This window comes from Lemur catta, chromosome 12 (genome assembly GCF_020740605.2).
Source record: "Lemur catta isolate mLemCat1 chromosome 12, mLemCat1.pri, whole genome shotgun sequence".
In the NCBI taxonomy this organism is placed as follows: Eukaryota; Metazoa; Chordata; class Mammalia; order Primates; family Lemuridae; genus Lemur; species Lemur catta.
In genome coordinates this window covers 68154909-68179272 of record NC_059139.1, presented here as the reverse complement: position 1 = coordinate 68179272, position 24364 = coordinate 68154909, and the positions used below count along the sequence as shown (strand labels likewise).

General features: G+C 32.7%; 1 protein-coding gene across 2 annotated transcripts in view; it reads left to right on the top strand.

Moving 5' to 3' along the window:
* The window catches only part of ST8SIA4 (ST8 alpha-N-acetyl-neuraminide alpha-2,8-sialyltransferase 4), a 99579-nt gene extending 75562 nt beyond the window's left edge, over positions 1-24017 (top strand). The window contains exon 5 of one of the 2 annotated variants that reach the window (XM_045566577.1): positions 23892-24017. In XM_045566577.1, the coding sequence (XP_045422533.1) occupies positions 23892-23988 (97 nt within the window). In that variant the 3' untranslated portion in view covers positions 23989-24017. Of the gene's footprint in view, positions 1-16558; positions 18162-23891 lie in introns of those variants that run through there. The other variant, XM_045566576.1, reaches the window with a different exon arrangement.
* The last annotated feature ends 347 nt before the right edge of the window (positions 24018-24364 follow it).

Here is a 24364-nt window from a genome sequence, read left to right as displayed (position 1 = left end):
CAGTGCTGGAGAAGGCTGCTCGGCTCACACAGCTCTGTGGGGGCTCTCCAGGTTCTGTTGTTAGCTGGGGAAATTTTGACAATTGGTCCAAGATGGCAGAGCATGGCAGTGGGGGGAAAACACGTGTGTGTACATACTGATGTTCCTATGTGGAGAATATTCTCAGTTTATAGGTAAAGATCTGTGACTTGGGAATGTTCCTAAACTTACAAATGCCTATTCCCACATCTTTTTTTATAGGTCACTGGACAGTATTTTGAGGTCGAATACTGTCTGCATCAGAATTCATAGTCATTTCATAATGGATCATTTGACAGGGCTTTATTCTTTTCCTGACTGTGAAAATTAAGTTAATTAAAATTATTCTTAGTCTCAGACCTGCAAATAAAATTTCTCAGGAATATGGGCCTTTGAAAAACTGAACATTTCCTTTGCTCAATTAGGGAGTAATATTTTACTTGTTTTGACTTGAACCAATCTATGTGGAAGACTAAGGGTTTTCTACATCCCACACAAACCTCTGATCCTCCTCTAGAATTCTGGGTATTTTCTACCTAGATTTTCTACAGGCAAAGTGCATATTTAGTCAGGGGAAATAGCCCTAGAGATGTCTGTAGAGTGCAAGTGAGGAAATCTAGGACACAATCTAGGCTTTTGGCCTGAGAGGAGCCTTTTAGCAAAGACTCACTTAGAAATCTTAAGCTCAATCTATGTTTCTATCTAACACAAAATCTTTTGATTCCATTATAAGCCACTTTCAGAGAGGTTTTTTTAAATAGGTATTGCTTTTTGAGGTCTCAGAAAAGGAAAAGTGGAGCTTGGAGCATTTAAAAGCACACTGACAGTAAAAGTAGCACAGTTCCTCTCTCGGTTGCTCTGGGTGAATATCCAGAAATTTTGCTTGTCTGGCACAGAGGTGAAACTCTGAAAAGCTGAGAAAATACACCTCATGTCAGCACATATCAATTTATTACCGATCAGCTCATTAGGATTTTGCACAGTGGTTGGTTTATGCAGGCCCCAGTTGGTAATGAACGGGAGAAGTAAAACTCAACCTCAAGAGCCCGGGCTCTCCTAGAACAGATAATTTACTTTCCAGTGAATGGGAGTGGACTTAGGTTTTGTAATTGCAATCACAGATTTGCTCTGATTAGTGAGATGTCCCAGAACTGTAAATTAAAGTTTTATTTTTGCATCAGTATATGCATCTGTATATATAGAAAAATGGATATAGATACACATTTCAGTTTGCAGTTTGAATTGCTTAACTAATATTTATCAACTGAGTACAGTGCTGATGCTGCACATGGTGGCATCAGGGCAAAGGGCTATAATAAAACACAGGACATCTGTGATCTTAAAAAGCACTTTGCACTTTTCTTGTAGAGCTGCAAGAGATCACTGCCATGAATGTCACTGCTATTTAGGGAGTGACAAAGGTACATCCTGGACTTCTCAGAGTTGCCTGTGGCCACCTGTGCAGTTTGTCTCTGAAGCCAGGGAGGGACTGATTAAATACAGGGCCCACCCACTGTAAGAAGACTCTCTGGCATCCCAGCTGCCATTCAGAATGTGAAATCCAGGATATGACCTGTCAAGATGAGCCACTTCAGCATATTGTAGCAATGCAGCTGTCACCGAGATACATAAGTCTCCAGAGAAAAGCATTCAAACTGTTTCCATGGTGGAATGAATACAAATTCACAGCTCTACTCATATTTGAATGTGAGTTTTTTTCCAACAGGATAGTCTATACTAAATACGCAGATAAGTGGATGTGACCCCAGTACCTCTTCTTTTTTCTATTTTCTAATCCTGTGACAGATGAATCCCTATACCTCTTCTTGTCTTTGATTGCTGAACATTTTCTAGAGGTAAATCTCTCTTAATCTAAATTTGAGAGGGGCAGGGAACATTTGGAAGCCATACAGATTTAAGATATGCAACTGTTGTCCTCTACCTCAATGACGACAAATTGTTATAGATCTTCCAAGGTATTTCAATGAAACCTCCGGAAATGAGAGATTTTCACAACCTAGATTAAAAAAATTATTTTATGGTTATTCTGTGATATTGAATTTATCCTTAACATTGTTCTCAATTTATAGAGCTAGCACAAAATTTATAAATTACAGAATTTGAAAAGTTCTAACTTATACCATTAATGTCAAGAGAAACCCAGTGAATAAGATGAATGATTAAATAAGCATTTTCTTAATAATGAATTAACACACCTGGTCCCACAGGTGTGCCCAAATAAGCAGCAATGAGGCAATTTGGGAGCAAATTTATTTTCTTTTAACTTCATATTAAAAGTTTCTGAGAAGTAGGAAGTGGAGTCGGGTACCAAATTCATTATTGAATGTGTTATAGTCTTCATGAATCTGGCACTAACAAGTCTCATAAAAAATATGCCTCATCTTAGGCAGGGTTTTTCTGGAATTTTGCAGAACAGCATTGTCAACCAAGAGACTCCCTCTAGTAGGGAAAATAAAATGAGAGAAATATTTGATTCAACTAACAGTACAATTAACAAACATTTTAATATCCCAAACTATTTTTGATTTTAAAGCAATATTGTTGCTATGTATTCTGATATTTATATAACTGTTATAAACCTATACGATGTATGTGTGTGTGTGTATATGTATATATACACACACATTTGCATTGCAAACTAGAAATAAATATTTACATATTTGTTAATATATTTATTTACATATGATTCTGTATTAATGCATTATACATAATTGTATATGTAAATATATTAATACATAACACATAATTATATATATATTTTATAACCATACTTAAGATATTTATAACTTATAGAGATTCACTTTGTTAATTAGAATGAAATGTCCTTATACCTAGTGATAATCTGTAATGATTACTTTCACTTATCTCAGAAACTCTTGATTCCTATCATTTATTAATTTATTTAGCACATATGTTCATGCTCACCATGTAAAACTGTTCAGTACATAGGTGTGTCTAGTTTGTGTGTGTAAAAATTTAGAACTTATATATTGCCAAATACCTGAAAGCCATCACTGGACTATGAGGTAACCTTAAGATCTACACATATGTCATTTCTTCATTGCATTGTGACAAATATTTTTGTTTTGCCCCAAACGTCTATCATATTCCCCAGATGGCTCAGCCATCATCACTGGCAGATTATGAATAATGTTTTAGGTTGAACAGATGTAGGCAATTTGTAATTTTTTTCCCTTTCTAAACCAGCTTTGTTTTGATGAATCAACTGGAAATTTAAACTTATGTAGAACTTCTTTTTGAAAAAGAGCAATGTTTTCCCACATTGGAATATGTAGTCAGCTCTTAAATATAGACAAGAGATAGGGAATAGGGAAAATGGCCAGGGTGTATGACGATGGAAGAACTTAGCATTGCAATATACTCCCATTTTTTTTAGTCAATAGATCCGCATATAAAAAATAGTTTCAGATTGTTCAAAACCAACCAAAAGTTTGTCAGGTTGCCTATTTATTTCTATCTGGTAAGAATACTCTTCAAAAGAACTAGAGTTCTAGAAATACAGGAAGTGCTGAGGAAATGTTCAAAGAGAAAGAAACTATTCACTTGGCAAGTATGTGTTTATTCTGATAAATTATATTTTATATAATTATACAAAATATAATTATATTTTTTGACCCAGTAAACTCTAATTGAAACTTATTGGCAATTCAGTGTTAGGGAAAGCTCTCTACAAGCTGTTAGTACAAATTAGTTAATCTTTTCTTCAAAAGATATGGAAAAAACTACCTAAGACATATTAATTCTATAGCTATAAAATGCACATTTAACTATACATTGATATTTTTGTAAATAATACATTCTCCATGCCATAACCAGTTGCCAGGCCTAAAAGGTCACTAAATGACTGGAGGCCACACACTGTCCTGCAATTCCAGCAACCATTTTTGACCTGATAATTATTGCGGTGGAAAGAGCAATCATAGTTAGTATTCTTAGCTTCCTTTGAATTAAAGTCTATAAGACCTATCTATTTGGTAATTGGTCTAGAATAGACATTGCTGAATTCTTGAATGCTTGAGAACTTGGGAATCCCATATGCTACAGACAGAATGTAATAACCAAAATATGAACTATCAAAGACAGCCATTAACGTACTTCTTATATCTGTGCTCATCAGTTCATTTCAACATAGCTGATTTAGAAAGTTTAACATAATATTACAAAATAGGATTAGATAGAAATCATAGACCATCATCAAAGTCTTTTTAACCCTTATCCCCTTTTGGAAATTTCATGCTCTTACTAAATGATATTTAGAATTTCAAAATAAATTAAATAATATGATTTGAACCCCATCAAAACAACTATATTTATTATGCTTCTTCTACTTCAGCTGCACTCCAGGAATCCATGTTTCTCCTTCTCCAGTGAATAATCACTGTCTAATAAGCTGGTAAAGGATCTTAATTACCAAATCTAGCCATTTGAAGAACTCATTAGGTGTATTTTCTCATTTATTTAAGGAAATGAATGAGATAGTTTACCTTACCTCATTTTTCCTTAGAGTCTGTAATTTAATGTTCCTTAGATACATAACTCAGTCCCTGAGTTCCTGAGTTTGCTTCAAAACACAATTGTTAGGCTCCAAATGATGAAGCTATTTTTTTTTTTCAAGCCTGCACAAAAAATGAAGGACTTTCTGGACACTTGTTACAGAGTTCCCACAAATTTTAAGCCTTCTGCAGTGTTGAATTTCATTTATCCTCTTTTTTTGAAAGAATGAATATTAACAGGGTACCTGAGACATTCTAGTAGTGTTTTTGTTATTGTTAAGCAACACCATTAGAGACTCAATGTGAAGTTTTAAACTTAATCTCTCTTTTTCCAATATTTAAGTGCAATATATTCTCTAGTAGTCTGTACTCTTTTCCTGAACCTGTATATTCCCTAGATTCATCTCCTGTGTTCTGCACTCTACATATATTTGATATAATATGGAAGCATATAATGAAATTTGAGTCAGCCTACAAAACAATATTATGTCAATGTACTAACAGAGAGAAACAGATGGTCAGGAATACTGTACACATGCTTTGTAAGCCAGCTCCCTCAAATTGCCTTTCTTCAGATTTTTTTTTTCCCAAGTAGAACCAATCATCAAACAAGTGATTTGAGATGCTTTATTATGGAAATACTCCTCTTGAACAATAGCAACAACAAAAAGCCATTTCAATCACATTTTCATTTTAAAGAAAGTTATGTTTCACCCTCTAAGTTTATTGTTATGAAGTCTGAACTAACTATCTCTATCAACTTATATTCTTATTCAAAAAGTCTAAAAAAGTGTGTGACTCTCATTCCTGAATTTCTATTATGTGACTATAGCCAAAAGAAAACAAATTGTATGAAATGAATGGCTGTCTTAGGCAATGCCTCTAAATTGATGTGAATTTCATTATTGCTATATTGAGTTGAATTGTATAGTTCTCATTCTAGATGGATACCTCATGATCATTTCCCCCTGCTTTTTAAAATTTATAAAGTCTAAAAGAAGTAACTATTGGTTTTTTTGTTTCTTCATTTGTTTTGTTTTGTTCTGCCAGATGATTTTCAAGCCCTGGCTGTATAATGCAAGCAATAATTCATTAAATTCTTTAAACAAAAACAAGAGTGAAACTAAACTGAACTTAAATTTCCTAGTTGAGTGTTACATGAGCACACACATAGGTAGTGTCCCTGAACTTTCTTAACATGGTTTTATCAACATGATCTATTAAGTTTTATTTGTGTATAGATTTATACTTCACAATGAACAGTGATTGAATGGCATTGTTCAATTCCTTCAGCATTCTAAATTTACGGGATCAGGAATCTGCAACACAGACGTGAGAAGGACCAGCCAAGTTTCACAAAGCATGTGAGAGAGGAACCTCACACTCCATTCTAAGGCCTTCGATTTTACATTGTGCCAAAGCTGCTCAATAGGAATAAGAACATTATTTTTAAAATTCCTCTATATTAATGTTCTTCATTTCACCAACTATTTTATAAATGTGGTTTATAAATTAAGTGACTCTGCCTAAAAATACGTTGAAAGTATCCAAACTGCATCTAAAACAAAAGAAAGTGGAGGAAAATTAGCTTTGATATCATTAGATTGGCATTTCACCAAGCAGAGATTGAGTAGAGGGGGAAAAATCCCAAATGTTTATTAATATTTGACTAATGAAAAATATCATATATCACCTTATAGCCCTTCAAAGTTTTAGGGTTAAAAAATTAAAATTATCCCCTAATTAATCTAATGGAGCAGACTTACAGCATTTCCAGTGACAGTTAGTTTTGGAATGTAATTCAGATCTCAAAGCCTTCATCCCTGGCAGTGCCTCAGCATTATTCCTTCATGGGTTTTTTTGTCAGCTGGGAAGTTCCTTTTCTCAATTTATAAGCTCATGGAAAGCCCTTTATTTGAACGATAAATTTATGCCAGGGACTGGAAATTGTCTAAATGGACAGTCCCTGCAGTATCTGACCCTTTATGGCAGGAATAAAAATAGAGAATAATGATTTAAATTTGACCCCCAACTTCCCTAAATGCTATTATTAGTTTGATACTTGCTGGGAAGGCTTTCAAGAACCACTTAGAACTTACTTAGGGCTACCTTAATTCTATTATTTTGCTGGGCTTTGAGGAGAACTCTGATCTTTGCCTGATGTTGGGCTTGTGTACTTTGATGGTAAGAATTTTACATTATTGAATGGGCTATAGATCACATTTGTTGGTCCTTACTCCTCTTGAAATAGATTTTACCATAACTCTTATCTGGGACATTAATGTAACCTGACTTATTGATGTAAACTGGGCATATCCATTTGTAAGTAGTGCAAACCAAGCTAAAATAAGATCATCAGGCCATTAGAAGAGTCGTTTACCTTTTGTTATCATAGTAAAATGGACTTTTAATGGGAAACCATCTTTATGTTGGCTGGGGAATGTAAAAGTATAGTCTAAGTACCTCCTCATACTAAATATTAATGTAAAAAAAGTATGCATGGATAAACACTTCTATCATTTTCATCTTTTACCATTTTTACTTAACCCATTTTTACTAAACTTTCTGATTACCTACAGCATTCCCCCTTGCTTTTCAATTCTTTTTACTTTCTTCGTAGGACTCCATGTGCTATGATAAATGATTGTACTCCTTCCTCTCAATCTTACTTAGAGAAATGTGAGGTTTCTATGGTATTTGATTTTCAAAAAGTGATCCGATTTCACAAGAAGAATCACACACTAAGCACTTTAATGTTAACCTCATTTAACTCCCTCATATGGTACAAAAGATCACGGCGCTTCTATGTTTCTAGTATTTCACTTTTTATACATCACTGCTTCTTCCTTCTGGTAGTTTAGATTATGAGTTTCAGTTTTCCCTCAGAAAGATTAAAAGTGAATGTCATTAAAATGAGATTGGATTCAGAGAGAAGGTCATTAAAATGTGTGGTATGAAATCTATTTCATTTTTTGGTATACCTTTCATTTACCAATTTGTTTTTAAGCATTATGTTTGGGAACTCCCAAAGATATTTTCCTAAACACATTTAGAAACCATCTATATATGCTGATTATTTTTTAAATTCTCTTTTACCAAAATCTAGCCAACATTTGAATCATTCATGTAGTTTGGAAGAGATCCATTTTAATTCCATTCAAGATTCTGACATGGTAAATAAAAATCTAGAGGATTCCCTCTGATTATTTTTGTTTAGTTTTTCTCACTTCTCAGCAAGAGTCCATTTTCTTGTGACATCATTCTCTTTCATTAGCTTTATCTTTGAAATTACAATGAATCATTTTGTAATTTTTAGACAATCAAAAAATTTTAAAACATTATGTATTACATGATAGATACATACATTTTTGTCAATTATAAATAAATTAATTTTTAAAAATAAATTTATTATGAATTCATCAGTAGAAAAGATTTTATGACCTTAAGTTACAAGTATGACAGGAAACTGGAAACAATGTTTAAGTTTTTCAGTAGGGATGGTTTTATCAAATAGTTCTTTAATATGATTGAGGAGAAATGGTTCCTGTTATGTCATACAAAGTAGTTATTAAATAGTAACTGCCAGCAAAACATATGCTACTGTAGTTGAATGAACTCTCATGTTCCTCAATCTGAATTCAGATTTCTTTTGACCATTTACAAATGAAAGTTATAAATGTAGTGAAACCACATTAAGAACCTCACTTTAGGCCGGGCGCGGTGGCTCACGCCTGTAATCCTAGCTCTGGGAGGCCGAGGCGGGTGGATCGCTCGAGGTCAGGAGTTCGAGACCAGCCTGAGCAAGAGTGAGACCCCGTCTCTACTAAAAATAGAAAGAAATTATCTGGCCAACTAAAAATATATATACAAAAAAATTAGCCGGGCATGGTGGCTCATGCCTGTAGTCCCAGCTACTCGGGAGGCTGAGGCAGTAGGATCGCTTAAGCCCAGGAGTCTGAGGTTGCTGTGAGCTAGTCTGATGCCACGGCACTCACTCTAGCCCGGGCAACAAAAGTGAGACTCTGTCTCAAAAAAAAAAAAAAAAAAAAAAGAACCTCACTTTATTGGTGAATAAGCTGATACTGAACATGTTTAAATAGTTTCCCCAAGATCACAGTTAGCTGAAGGTAAAGCAAGGCCAGACTCTAGCTTTTCCAATACTTACCACTTTGGGTATTATATCACTCATGGATTGACAAGTTATGAGATTGCTCCATTTTATTAATACTACAAATATCTGAAATATCACCAAGAATAAACTAACCATGCCTTCAGCACCTACTATGTATCCAGTATTGTGCTAAATATTAATTGTCCTTCTCTCTTCTATTTTCATTAGAGGATAAATTTAAACTTTTCTATTAATATGTAATAAAGCTATTGTTACAAAGATGAAAGTTATACCCCCAATCCTCATTTTTTTCTCTTTAAAATGGGGTAAACAACTAATATCTGGACATTTTTCTAAGGAAAGTTTTTTTTGTTGTTGTTAATATTGAATTTTCTTGTTCAGAACTTAATGGGGCTGCATTAAGTTTTGGGAGGAATATTTTCTACCTCTTTTCTGCATTTTCTGCAGTCAGTGGTATACTAGAGCAAGAGCTGAGTGTGCCACTTCTTCTCTGCTCAGTGTTCACTGATGTCAGGTTGGTAGCATGAAATCAGCCCTGGTGGGAGTGTTTACACCACAGAAATTATCAAATGCTACAAATCAGCAACATTCTCTCTCCACACCCAGGGTCTGTTGTTAAACATTCAGTAGCATACCAATGTTGTTGGCTGAGCAAAATTGGACACATTATTTTGTTATTTTACTTTTTGAGCCACAACTACACCCTCTATGAAGTAGGGATGATAATATCTACTATAGTATATATCATGAGATTTTATGAGAATCATGTGAGAAGGCTATGAAACTGTGAATATGACATAGAATCACCAATATCACAGTAATGAAAGTTATGTGTTCACTAATGAAATATGAGACACTTGGTACAACCAATATAAGTAAATCTAGATTTTTAAAAAATATTGTATCTACTCTTAACCGGACAATGCACATGGCCAAATATAAAGAAGCAGGATGAAATTCAGAACTAAGGGCAAAGCCTGGTTCCTATGGTAGATATCAAATAACATACATAGGTACCAAATAGAGTATAAAGATTGTTGAGCCTAAAATAATATTACTACTCCTTTCTCCATGCCATGAATCCTCTATGTCTCTGATGAATCAAGCTCATAAAGTTTGATAAAACATTGTCTATATGTACACTATGAAGGCTTCTATAGAAATGATTTTCTATTTTCTATCATTTACATCAGACAAAGCTCTGCATACAAGGGCACACAAGAAAAAAAATATTGACAATTGACCTTTTGAGTTATGAGCTTCTGCTTTCATTTTAATGACCTTCAAAATATCTTAAGAAGCCTTATTCAAATCTGCAGGGAAATTTTTTCCCTTTGATACAGTGTCACTGCCTTTGGCATTTGCAATGTGGTTAAGTAAGTTATATATTGAAACTACAAATTGTCTTCTGACTTCAAACACTTTTGGGATTGTACAAGGGAAAAATGGGTCCTATCAGCTCTTATTTACCTTTGGAAAAAAACCTTTTAAAAAGCTAATGGGTGTGGTATACACTGTCTGGGAACAGGCACCCTCATAGCTTTGACTCAGGCATGTAACATCAAAGTTTGTACTCCCATAGTACGTTGAAATTAAAAACTAAGTAAGTAGACCGGGTGCGGTGGCTCACGCCTGTAATCCTAGCTCTCTGGGAGGCCGAGGCAGGTGGATCGCTTGAGGTCGGGAGTTCGAGACCAGCCTGAGCGAGACCCCGTCTCTACTAAAAATAGAAATAAATTATCTGGACAACTAAAAATATATATATAGAAAAAATTAGCCGGGCATGGTGGCGCATGCCTGTAGTCCCAGCTACTCGGGAGGCTGAGGCAGGAGGATCGCTTGAGCCCAGGAGTTTGAGGTTACTGTGAGCTAGGCTAACACCACGGCACTCACTCTAGCCCGGGCAACAAAGTGAGACTCTGTCTCAAAAAATAAATAAATAAATAAATAAATAAATAAATAAATAAATAAATAAATAAATAAAAATTTAAAAAAATTAAAAAGCCAAGAAGGCTTTATATGTAAAAAACAAAATAATTATTGACATTGGCCTTTGTTAATCTGTTAATTACTATAACACCAAACAAAACTTTTTTTGTTTCCCAATGAACTCTGTGTTGAAAATGATCCCAAAGCTTTGCTATTCTAAGCTGAATCCTCTTGAGAAGCTAAATAACCCAGTTTTTTGTTAGCTAAAATCATTACAGCCAGATATATGTGATCTTAAATCCTGATCCTGTCACCTATAATTCCTATGAGCTTAATCTGGTTATTTATCTCCCTTCCCCATCCCCACCACCAGACCTCAGTATCCTCCTCTGTGAAATAACATCTACTCATATATATGTTTGTGTTGAGGAGTAAATGAAAAATAACATATGTAGAGCTCTTAACACTGTCTGTGGCCCATTGTATTTAATCAATAAATTATTCTCATTGCTACCTTTTAATAAATTGCCTATCTTTTTACTGCTAGGTTTACTCTTACCTTGCCAAGTCATGTTAAATTTGTCTCTCTGTCCCTTGTTTCCTCACATTAGAAGTAGATTTAAGATCTATCTCTTCTTGCCTCTGACAAACTACAAGGATTAATTCATGGTGGATTGAATTATTTTCAGTGAGTACAGTGCTGGAAGTTCCATTTTTCTTTAAAGAATTTGTTATCAACCCTACTTTTTGTGGCAGCACAAACTATCATACAATCTTAAATGGTATCATGAACTTCACTAAAATAGTGTGAAAACAAAATGCAGTTTATGTAGTATACTGCAGACTAAGAATATAATGAAAGGACTATATTAACAATAGAGAAGAAAATACCAGAGATATTCCATTTCAATATGCTTAGAAATGACTGCTTTAAGTTTTATATTAATGGTTGATACACATATATGTCTCATAAGAATGAAGCAACACATTGACAAATATGGAGGATGTAATCTCAAAAAAATTATATTTATTTATTTCTCCATGCTGTAATTTTTGATGGGAAGGATAGCATAGTCATGGATGGTCTCTGTGAGCTTTCTAGGGTAGAGTATAGAGTTAGAGAGATGCAGGCATGTCTTGCAAACATAAATTATAGAAAACTAATTATTTTATAATATCTCAAATTACTGCAGGCATGTAAGAACCAGAGGCCATATCATGTACACTTGACTGAGTCTTCCAGTGGAACCAAGCACAACACTCAGTTGTGGGAAGATAAATACGAGAGGAAAAAAAAGGACAATCTTTTGAGCTAAGAGTACAAACGTACAGTATATTATATACTTCATCTCACATTCCAGATAAAAGAATATCTGGGCACATGAATGGAAACATTGCTTAAAATATAACATTAGATTACAACTATTACCACAATGAAATTCCATCCTCTCTATTCAAATTCTTTAAGAAATTGCTATGTGTGATTTTTGGAAGAAGAATGTTTTAAGAGGAAAAATTATTATATTTCTTCTAAACTTTTAGACTTTAAATGTAAATACAAATTAATATTCCTTATTTGCCAATGTGTTGAGGATGAATTTTCATCTGTATATTCAATGTTGATAAATATAACATTATTTGCCTTTCTAAAATGGTGATTGTTTGAAATAATCAGATATTTTGCCTCATCAAGTGATTATCTGATTTTATTATGAGATAAAATCTAAAAGACTGTGATTTTAAAATCAGTAAGCATTTTTAAGTACCTTCTTTGCTTTGCAAAACATTACAGTCTGAAAGAAGACAAAGGGACACACAGAATTGTGAGGAGGAAGCAGAATAGCAGTAAAAGTATTTCACACAGTTTCACAGAGAGAGAAGACTTAAAACTGCAATAGAATTTTATAGATAGATGAAACCCCAAAGCCATAGAATCAAATGTTTCTGCTTCTCAACTAAGGAAACATGTTCATTGGTGTGAAGTGACATGACCACAATTGTCTAGCCAGTGGGTAGTCACAGAAGGTTGCGAGAGAGAAGTGGGATTTGTGAGTGACATTGAAGTATGGGTTGTTTGGGGATGTGTTGAGAGTCAACTAATGTTATTTACTATGTGTCAAGCTTTATGCTATGTTCTTTCATATTTACTGTCTTTGTTACAATATCACAACTTGTATATTAAATATTGTTAACTGAGGGCCAAGGAAGTGAAGCAGCTTTTTCAAGTACTAATAAGTATAATATCTCAGATGCAAACATGTGTCTCCTAAACATAAATATACCCTCAATAGTACACTGATTTGATGGGTAGAAACATTCTAAGTTTTAAGTTTGTTTGAAGGAAGAAATGGAACCCGTATGTTGGGGAAAGACTATATAAGACACTTTATTTAGCAAGAACAGAGCTTTCATTCTAGGAGTAGTGAGATCTATGGAAGCTATCATATTTAGGAAAGTTATAAATGTTCAATTTACACATATAATCCAAAGCAAATTTGTTTCCTACAATGAGAGAGTACTATGATATTTAATAAAAAATGAAGGAAGGAAGAAAGGATGGAAGGAAGGAAAGAAGGAAATAAATAATATCAGTGACAAAACTTAGCCCTGCTGATGAAAAATATTTTGTACATGTCTACGAATGACTGTAATATATATTAAGATCCAAACCAGCTAGAGAAGCTAAAGTTGGAGCACATTGTAATAGTGATTATCTCCATGTGGTTGCATTACAGGTAATATTTTTATTCTTCATACATTTCTTTTTTAGACAAGGATCCTACATTGATTGTATAATTCAAAAAATCAATTTATATAAAAAGAATTACATACATGGAAACTAGATTATTTGCTGAATTTAAAACACTGCTAACCTTTTAACTATATTACAACAGATAAAAGTTTGAGATAAAAATTGGAACGTATACTGAAATAGTGTGACTATTTCATTATTTTATCAATGCACTATTTTAAATTTAATATTTCCTAATTAAGATTTAAAACAAGTTAATATTCTATTTATTTTGTTAAGCTTTGCATAAAGATTGCCGTTTTTAAATGTCAGCTTATATAACTTATATATAAGGATACTTAGGATACTTTCAGGTGTGGATTTTAAAATTGTACTCTGGGCTTTGGCTTATACAGTTGATAGATATTATCTAACCAATTATGTTAACAGAATTAAAAAAAAAGAATATCCATTCTTGTCCTTTCCACGTGTGGAATTGTTCCTGGGCAAATACTGAATCTCTACAATTTAGATTGGCCTATACAATTTCAAGTACAACGTTGGATTGATAATGAAGCCATTATATATAGTTTCAGAGTGTATTTGATCAGTCTCTGTGTTTTTTAAGTTTATGGAATATTTTTACTTGTGGCCTTAGTTCTTCACCTGCTTTAAGGTTTTTTTCAATTTACCTGTTACATGTCAATGCCATTTATTAAGGTATATTTTCCTGTGATGGATTTTAGAAATCAATGGGATAAGTGGCATTTGGTTTTGTGTTGCTTCTTCAAAAATGTCCTGAAAAATGGGTAGTTTATTTTTCTTTGAAATTATTTGAAGTGTTGCAAGCCAAACATCACAAAACTTAATTTCTTCTTCTATTAGCATTTCTAAAACTAAATTTATTAATTCTGTATTTTAAATGCATAGATTAATTTATTTGGAATAAGACCACAAGTTTCTAAGCCACCCATTATTTTCAAATAGGATGCTTTGCAATCAGTGTTTCATTTCCAAAACACTTCAGTGACCACTTCACTGATATGCTGTTTGTGGAATCTCATAAGATGCCCTGGATCAAAAAAGGTTGAGTGCTTGCACATCTGTGACACTGTTTTGAAGCATGTAAGCCAATAATTTTGCCTTCAGCATTTTTAACATTGTAGTTATTAATTGTATTGCATATAAAAGTTGCATTGGTATTTATCTATGACCAACTATAGTTAAGTGACTTCTAGGAAATCTCTCCAGAATTAAGAAGTGGAAAGTATTTATTGGTAATGAGACTTTGGAATCCCATACAAATAATAGAGCAATATATTAATATTTCCTGCTCCTTGTTTTTTTTCTCACTTTAGAAATAATTCAGTATAACCTTCATATTGCCAAATTATTTCCAATCATTTACATTCCTTCATGAAAATAATCATTTATTTTTACTGAGTTTGAATTCTATTTGCCTAGTTTAAAAATTTATAAATAAAAACATATTTAACTAGCCAACTTTATCACTTTATATTTATAACCATATATGGATCATACTCAGAATACTTTCCTATAATTATTATTTCATGTTGACAACACCTGCTTTTTTAGAGCCCAAAGAGCTCCAGACCATATCACAATATCTTCATAGTCTTCAAACTGAAATTTAACTGTGCTCCTTGCAGGGAATCACTGTGTGTGTTTTCTTCATGATGTCAACAACATATAAGGTATAGTTTCTGATCATTCCACTACTTTTGGGTTATGAGAAAATTCCTAGATGTTCCTTTCTGAAAATTCCATATGAATCTTCTTTATTGAGAATAGGCTTTCTCAAGACATTTATGATAACAAAGGATTCATAACACATTTCACATAGTTGGAAATATTTAGTTGACGGCCTTCATCAAATGAGAAAAATAGAAAAGTGTAAGGTCAATTCTGGTTGGGAAAAGGGAGAAAAAGGATAAAACATAAAATGATAATGGCTAGGCATGTTTTCCCTGTTTTGGATGTTTCCAACTGTGGTTTGAACATACAATATTTCTTTAAGCAAATGAAGTAAAGTGACATTTTAACTTTTTTCCATAGTCAATCATTTAGATATATTTTATTTCCTGTGCAAAGCTTCATGAATGCTTTTAAAAAGAGAAAAAAACAAAGAATATTATATAAAATCTAAGGTAAGTGTACTAAATCCAGCAGTGATCAGAATCTAACATTATCTTCCCACTATATTTGGTTGACAGAGTATGTATTTCTCCATGGAGGAGACAATAATAAAAACAAAAATTTAAAAATCCAAACAATTAAGTTTATTGTATTTATAATTGGACAACTTTGAAAGTAAGAGAAAATCTACACTCTTCTTTCAGCTTTCTTCGTGTAAGATCATTGTCTTTAAGTAAATGAATATGCCAAAAAATAATGGAAACCCTCATCCTTCCAGAAGTGCTGATTAACTTGTGTGTTTGAATGCTTTTCAGACCAAGAAGTTTGGCAGTGATGGTGGCTCTAAACATTTTGAAGTATTTATCGCTTTTGCAAATGAATACTATAAAATACTTTTTGGCATTGAAATATATTTTTCCTGTTTAACAAAATGTTAAATTGTGTAAGTGGTAAACTAGTTATCAATTATTCTACAGCTATACTTTATTTGTTTTTGTTGTTTTTCTTATGTGGGTTGAGGTAATATTTTTAATTTGCTTTAAGAAAATGTGACTTGAACAATTGGAGTTGAATAAGTCAGTTGGTATAATGCAAGTAAAGTATTTATTTGTTTGGATTTTTAATTGAAATATCAGATATGAAAATCTATAGACATAGTTTCAAATTATTTTTTTCTAGGAGCATCACTTAATCTATACTCAATTATTGTGCCTTTTGTAGTCATATTTAACCCTTTCTGAGAAGATTATATTCTGTATATTATATAACTGTTTGCTGCTAATTCATTTTAAATGTGAGATTACAGAATAACATTTACTTACATTCCAGACCCCATGGTTATTTGTGACCTCAAGAATAAGGAAGAAAATAAAGGCTAAAGAATAATAAAATAAAAACATTGAATTTTCTAAATGCTTAAAATATTATTTCTTCAGTAATCTTTTAAAATATTATTCATAAGGATAACTTAGATTTTCTACATAGTGTACTTGCTATAAAGTATGTTTTGTGTTTCTATAAATTCTTCTCTTCCGTTTTTTTGTTTTTTTCCTCCAGTTACTGGCTGACAAACAAAGTTCCCATCAAAAGACCCAGCACAGGTCTCCTTATGTATACACTTGCCACAAGATTCTGCGATGAAATTCACCTGTATGGGTTCTGGCCATTCCCTAAGGATCTGAGTGGAAAAGCTGTCAAATACCATTACTATGATGACTTAAAATATAGGTACTTTTCCAGTGCAAGTCCTCACAGGATGCCGTTAGAATTCAAAACATTAAATGTGCTACATAATAGAGGAGCTCTAAAACTGACAACAGGAAAGTGTGTGAAGCAATAAAGCACATTTTAAAACATACAAACTGAATATGCACTTCTTTTCTGAAGATGCTTCTGAAGATTGGAAAATAGGATCCAAAACATGGCTGGGTTTCGACATCCACCAATTAACTGAAAGGCTGATAAAGGACGTTCGTGAGAAATCCACTACCAGCTGATGAAATACCTGCAAAGTGCTCTAAAAATTAAATATTTTGACTTCAAGGGTCCTAGTAAGTGCCACTTCCACTAAGAACACAGTTTGAATGTATAATCAGTAGTGTTTACAAGATCCAACAATGCACTCATCATTGGTTAGCAAAGCAAATGTGTTCACCACTGTCGGGCTGCTACTGCAAAGCCAAGCACATTAGAAGAGGAACCCCAGGAACACAACTCAGCCCTTGGGAAGTTACACCATCCTCATCCGCAGGAATCAAGATGGAAACAGTTTGAGCAGTGAAATTTATAAGATTAAGCAACTCAAGTAAATGCCTTCAGTCAGGACACTGAGTCTGATCATGAATTCTATGTTTTTGTTTATGTTTTTGTTTGTCTTCTGGAATCTCTTTTGGTTTGGGTATTGGGGTGCCTAGAAATCCTTTCTGAGATACATAGGAATGAGAAAAATAAACTTCGAGTCATCATTTCTAAAGTTCTTGTATTTTTAAAAAGCAATCACACAAAGACTTTTTTTTTTAAAGTTTTATTTTGCACAACTCTAAACCTCCAGATTATTTTCTAATGGTGTAGAAGGTACCAGCTAAACTGTACCACTAAGTAATATTGAGCCTTTCTAAAGGAAAGATGTTCCATGTCATCTAAGATGGTAAAATGAGCAGAAAAGCATGCTCTTTTGGTACCAAAGATTATACTCATGTTTCTACACAACAAATCATTTTCTTTTCGTGAAAATAATATATTAATAACATGAATATATTATTATGCTATTAATGTGAAAGTTGTGTCTAAATATTTTAAAATTTCCAAATTTAAACTTTATTTTTATTTGAAGGAATACTGACCACACCTTTTACATATCATAATAATTTTGTGGAAGCCTTTTGCCCATTAGAATAAATGTTTGATTGACATAGCTGACATGTGAATTCCAGTTATTTGATATTCCCCTTGTTATTCAAATAGAAAGATTGGCATGCTGTTTATATCATTATGAAATTTCTTCGTGCAAAAATAACATGATTTATAGTGATGCTTTCATCACAGAGATGATTAATTTTAAGAGGTTTAACAATGAAACTGCGTGTCAATATTTTGCACTTAAAATGAATTCAATTGACCAATATTTTTCTTTAGTTAAATTTAGTCACCATATCACACAACTGTGTTTTTAAAGAAACACATGTGATTATTAATAAATTGATTTTTAAATATTTAATATATAACAGAATTGACTAATAGGTCAGTTTTCTTGTAACTTACTGTGCTGGTAAGTAATTTTGATGGTAGATTGTTTCTTTAGAAAGCAGAAGCACTGTGTTCTCACTTCTACTTTGGCCTGAAACAAGTTATATGACTTCTTGTTTCTTGGGGAAGGCAATGTGAAGAAAGAAAAAATAGCATGGGGAATATGTATGTTTTGTTTCTTAGGGAAACCAGTCTGAGAAATGAATAAAAAGCATGGAGAATATATATATACATATATATAAAATCATTGAAAAGGACATTCACGGTAGTATAGTTCTCAAAATTTTTCATTACATGTGTGTTTTTTTAATATTGTAAAACCTTGGAATAAAGAAGATTATATTTTCTGAGAATTTATGTGTCTCTAAGAAAGAAAAATCTAATGCATATAGACTGATAGCTAAAAATGAATAGAGTATTAATGTACTTTTATTATTTAATATTACACCTCTTATCTATTGGAAATTTTAAGAGAATTAGGTGCAAGTTTTGAATTTAAAGTTGAAAAGTCTGATTTACTTAACAAATCAAAAGCAGGCAACTTATACAATCGAAATTTGGACTACTGGCAAAGGATTGTTCCAGTAGCCTTTAATTTGAATTCAATAGAAATCTAGAAGTCACAGGTAAATTTCTTATTGGTAAAATCCATCTTGGCAGCCATTCAAAGTATGTTTTTAAAAAGCAGCAGCAAGGTACCTTGCCATTTTTAATGCATTTTCAAGCAATGTATTTAAACAATTTTAAGGCCACAGCAAACATATCTCAGCCATTCACTGTTCTGTGCATTGATGTTTATCTCATAGATGCATTGAGTAGTGCCTTTCTTAGCTTTTTCACATTGCTTTGTCACCCTATGTTTTGTGTTCTTTAAATACTTTGCCCAGTTCCGAAAATGTTCTGCATTAAAAAAGGGCTTCAGTATCGACTGAGACTACTTTTGTTCATCTCAGGGAACTTTCAGTACTCAAGAATGAGTTCAATTAAAGGTATTTAGTGTTCAGAGAAGACAAACTGTACAAGCCCATTTCATTCCCTGTTGTATACCTTTCATCTGCCCTCCCCCTTGACTATCTACTGTGGCCTTCTTAGAGGGATAGGGCAAGGAAATCATTGAAGGGTAATAGCAAAAGTAAAAGTAATTGATATTTAACCAATAAAGGGGCATGAGGGATCATAACAAAATCAAATTATAAATACATACTTGAAATCTCTGGGTTTTTTTTTTAAATACCATATATTCACAGTTTTTAATTTATTTTTCATGATTTAACCCTGTACCTGGCAATGCTCAGGCAGCTGATTGTGAAATACTCCTGTCCTTTACAGAACATGGTTGTTATTGTGCTGTTGACACGAATAGGCCATGGAAACATTTTCATCACTATTACTCAGCCTGTTCTATAATTAATGTTAAGTTGCTGAAATAAAAAATGAATCAGTAATAGATTTTCTGGGCAAATCTTATGATTCTGCCCACAGGACTGATAAAACTACTGTGGAAGTTTTTCTATCTGAAAGAAGGTGCTGGTCATTAAAATGTCTTCGTGTATTGTACAGCATATGAATTGTATATCAGTGCTAATGGGAATTTCTACATATATGCTTACACAAGCAATTTATTTAAATAATGCTAGGGGTAGTGTACATACCAACTAGTTATTAAGCTACTACACAGAAAAAGGGTGAACAAAGTAATTTATTTCTAATTGAGCCAGTTAGTCATAATGCACATAATGTGATATTTGGTTCATAAAAGAATTGTTTTCATGTGGTTATTGTAGGGAGTATCTATAATTGTGGAAGGGGTATGGGAAGAGTTATGTATAGTTAGTTTTCATCTCTACAGGTTTGAAAGTTTTCCCATCAAACATTATCAATATACCAATGTTTTAAAACTTGAGTGAGGGTTATTGTTTGTATTTGATGGAAGAAAATCCAAATAAAGCCCACCTAGAAATAGATATTTTATTATATATGTGCTATAGATATATCTATATAGTACAAATAGACATGTGTGATGCATATATACAATGTTATATATGTGAATCTGTGTGTTTACACAGTCTGTAATATGTACACTCTAGATTTGCGTTATACTAATATCTTCAGGGTCTGCACTGTGATCTACCCTGGAGATAAGTAAGACCACTTTACAATAAAGAAGTTCTTTTGAGACTTCAGTTACTAACTTGTGTTAAGAGGGATATACTTTATAACTGAATTCTATGTTGTCTGTACCTAGAGTTACAATAAGGGTCTACTATGTCCAAATCTTAAAGAATAAATAAGTAAATAAAAAGAAAACAAAAAAGAAAAAAAAATTCTTCAAGCTAGCAATGTAATTTGAATTACAGTTTTCAGATTGTGGCTCCAGGCCTTGTGTTTCTCTTTTAAGTAGCACCTTTTAATAAATACTGTTTCTTTGTGTAGGCAAAAGCACAAATGTTTCAAATGTATATAGCAGGAAAAAAAGGTTTACAGAGATAGCACTGCTGCACAGGATAATTGCTACTGAGTATTTCTTATACGATTTGTGGAATGAAAGATAAGGTTTATTCTGTCAGGTTCATTCTGTTCAACACTGTTTTCCTATTGTTTATGTATATCAACTGGGTATTGTTTTACCATTTGTAAAATTGTAAATTAAATTAAATCCCTTTTTTTTTTCAATTTTTCTCTTATGTTTTATATCCAAGCCCCTGGTTTCACTTTATATGTCAGTATTAGGTGATCGTTTTTAACAAGCTTTTGTTAGTGCTTTTGTCTTCCCCTCTCCTCAGCCCCAGTGGTTGGCAATTAGGGAAAGCATTTATTTTTGAGTGCATTCATGAGAATATGAATAATACCAAAAGCCCCATTAACATTAGGAAATCCTTAACAAAATTTTTGTGTGGTACATTCTGTTTGTGGTTGAGGGAATGGAGTGTTACACAAATGATAGTCATTTATATCCAATTTATACTCCCACTGATGAATGTTAGTGGGTCATTTTAGATTCATGGCTGAAGAAGCCAGTGGCATCTTACACACTGCACATTCTGTAGCTGCTCTTTGAATTTGTATTTCAACTGCTATTTGATCCACTTGCTACTGTTTGCAGTTTGCCTTTCAGGAGATGATTTTGAAAAACTACATGCTTAAGTTGTTTTCCATGACTTTCTATAGCTTGCAAGTCTATGTTTTCAGACTCTGCACTGTTTTCCGCAGAAATATCTCTTTAATTTTTTTTTTTTCTTGTTTTTGAGACAGAGTCTCACTCTGTTGTCTGGGATAGAATGCAGTGACAATTATCGTAGTTCACTGCAACTGTTGGGTTCAAGTGATCCTTCTGCCTCAGCCTCTCCAGTAGCTGGGACTATAGGCAGGCATATGACACCACACTGGGCTAATTTTTCTGTTATTTTGTAGAGACAGGGTCTAGATATGTTGTTCAAGCTGATCTCAAACTCCTGACCCTAAGCAATCCTCCCTCCTCAGACTCCCAAAGTGTTAGGATTACATGGGTGAGCCATTGCTCCTAGCCTTCTTGCAGAAATTTTTCATGAAGTCACTTATAGTATTCTGCAATTTTGAAACATTTGCTAGAGACCAACAATGAAGCATTAACAATGATTAATGAAGAAAGATGTAACTTATATTTTCATAGTTACCTTTTACTTTCAAAGATCTATATGCAATAGGTCATTCCTATCTATTCTTGGGATACAATCAGATCTCATCATGCAGAACTCCACTTTTTGATGTTACCAAAGAGCTTTCAGGATTTTGGTATGAGTTTTGGTGATTTTCAATGAGTTTTCTAAAAGGCATTATTAAAAAATATTCTTTCTGTCAAATGCTTAAAAATGGTTATTTCTTCAAAATATATTTAGGTGTGTTTTTGCCTGAAATTGTGGATAGATTTGCTATAATCTTTCTTTTTAGCCTTATGGTTTTATATTACAGCCCAGTCCTTTCCAAAATGTGTTCTGAGAAACACTGTTGTTTGACATGCTTTGAGAAAGAATGGTATATTCCCACATAATTTTACAATGTTCTCAGGGATTAACAAGGCATACAAGTATATTAAAAACTTTGGGAAGTCTTGAAATAAAAAAAAGAATTTTAATTTTCTAACCAAGAATTCCCAAATGTATTGAATTGTTGCACCTTTAATCATATTTTAAGAAATGCCATAATATAATACCTTTTACAAACCTTTTCCCAGAATTAAAAATTATACATACATTTTTCATTTGCCTTATACTATAAATATCTCTAATGTTCTCGACAATTTATGATATAAATATAAATTACATTATTCCCACCATCCCTTATATTACACATTACAATTTTAAAATGTAGTTATCAAAATGAACTACTCATTTTAATTAGGCAAGGCCTCTCCAGATTGTTTATTGAAATTTAGATTTTTCTAAGTTTCTGAGTTTTTGAACCTTTATTAGCTCTGGGTGACTAAATCAAACTAATCTAATTTACAAGGACTTATAATGTTAGTGTAAAATAAACTGAATATACACTTATAGCAACCCCAAAATTCATGGCATTAATTCAAATCTCACCCTTTTATGTTAGTGAAAGTTAATTTGTCTTTACTCTGGGCCAAACACACATATGTATATACGTGTGTGTGTGTCTGCAAATATACGCATACCTACATAAACTGATTTAATCGTACCAAGTATATGATATGGGTGCTGCAAATATTACAGTTTTACGGATAAGATAAAGGGATAGATTATATGATGCATTCAAGGACACAAAGCTCAGAACTAAGAGAACAAGGACTTGAACCCACTGATTTCAGTGTCCACCTTTTTAACCATCACGTTTTAATACTGCCTCTTCTTAACTGTTAAGAAGTTCCCTGGGAAACTAATTTTGCAAACTAGATGATTATTTAATGAGCACAGATCAGAAGAATAGGTAGGAATATAGAAAGCATATATAATTTGGACTTTCGGAAAAATCTAATAAATGATTCATGCCCCCAGAGAAGACAATCATCTCTAATAATAAGAATGCCTGTGCCTCCAGGTCCATGTCTCTCCTATGGATGCTGCTTGATAAAAAACTGCCAATTCTTGCTCCAAACTCTTCTTGGTATATTTTTTTCATACAAGCTGGATTACCCATATGTTAGAATCTTACTCTATGTATCACACAATTTATTACATTATAGCTATTTTAAAGTCTAATTGTGAGCTTTCCACATAAGCAATTGATTGGATTTGGGCATTTCGTTCATCTCCATTAGCAAGTGTTTATAGAAATCTCAGAAGGTTGAATTTCTGCAGAAGGCTAACATCATCCATTTTAAACTGATGGTTTTTCTTTTTACTAGTTCTTTCTCTTCCTGGGGATGGGAGTAACCTAATCTCCAAATTAAGTGGGCAGCTTAATGATTTCCCCTATATATTAGCTTCATTGTGTATGAGCTTATGAAAACAAAAAAGTAATAGAATAATTTTTTTTATTCTATTCTGATTTTAAGGATAAAATTACTGTTTGATCCATTCTTAAAAGACAAAAAATGTCAGTCACCTGGTTGCTTTAGTTTCTGGAATATTAAACAAATTACATGATAGAATTGAATATCAATATAAAATTAACTTTATTTATTTTTATTTTTTGCTTCCAGATTGCGGATTTCTGACTCAATCAGCAAAGTAGAATTTATCAAGCAAACACAAAAGAGTACTATTCCAGGATGTGTTCCACAAAAATGTGTTCAGTAAATGACAACTCTATATATCTTCCTTTTGGAGATTCGGAAAGTACATTAACATAATAAGAGAGTGAAAATATTGCAATAAGGAAAGAAATTTCTATTGTTTAAAAAGCCATCTATAATTTTATAAATAACTTCTATTAGCTATGAAATTACTTTCTAAAGAATATATTTTGGGTAACACTTCTGAATATAACAATCAATATAAGAAGAGAGAATAAATCCGAGTTTCATTTGCACAAGCTGATATTTATTTTATTCAGTGTTTTCTTTTCCCATAGACTATTTTCTTAATAATATTTTCAAATATGAAAAATATTTAAACTGATATATTTATTCTCTAAATTATCTTAAATTATATTTTGCAGAAATGATTACTCTCA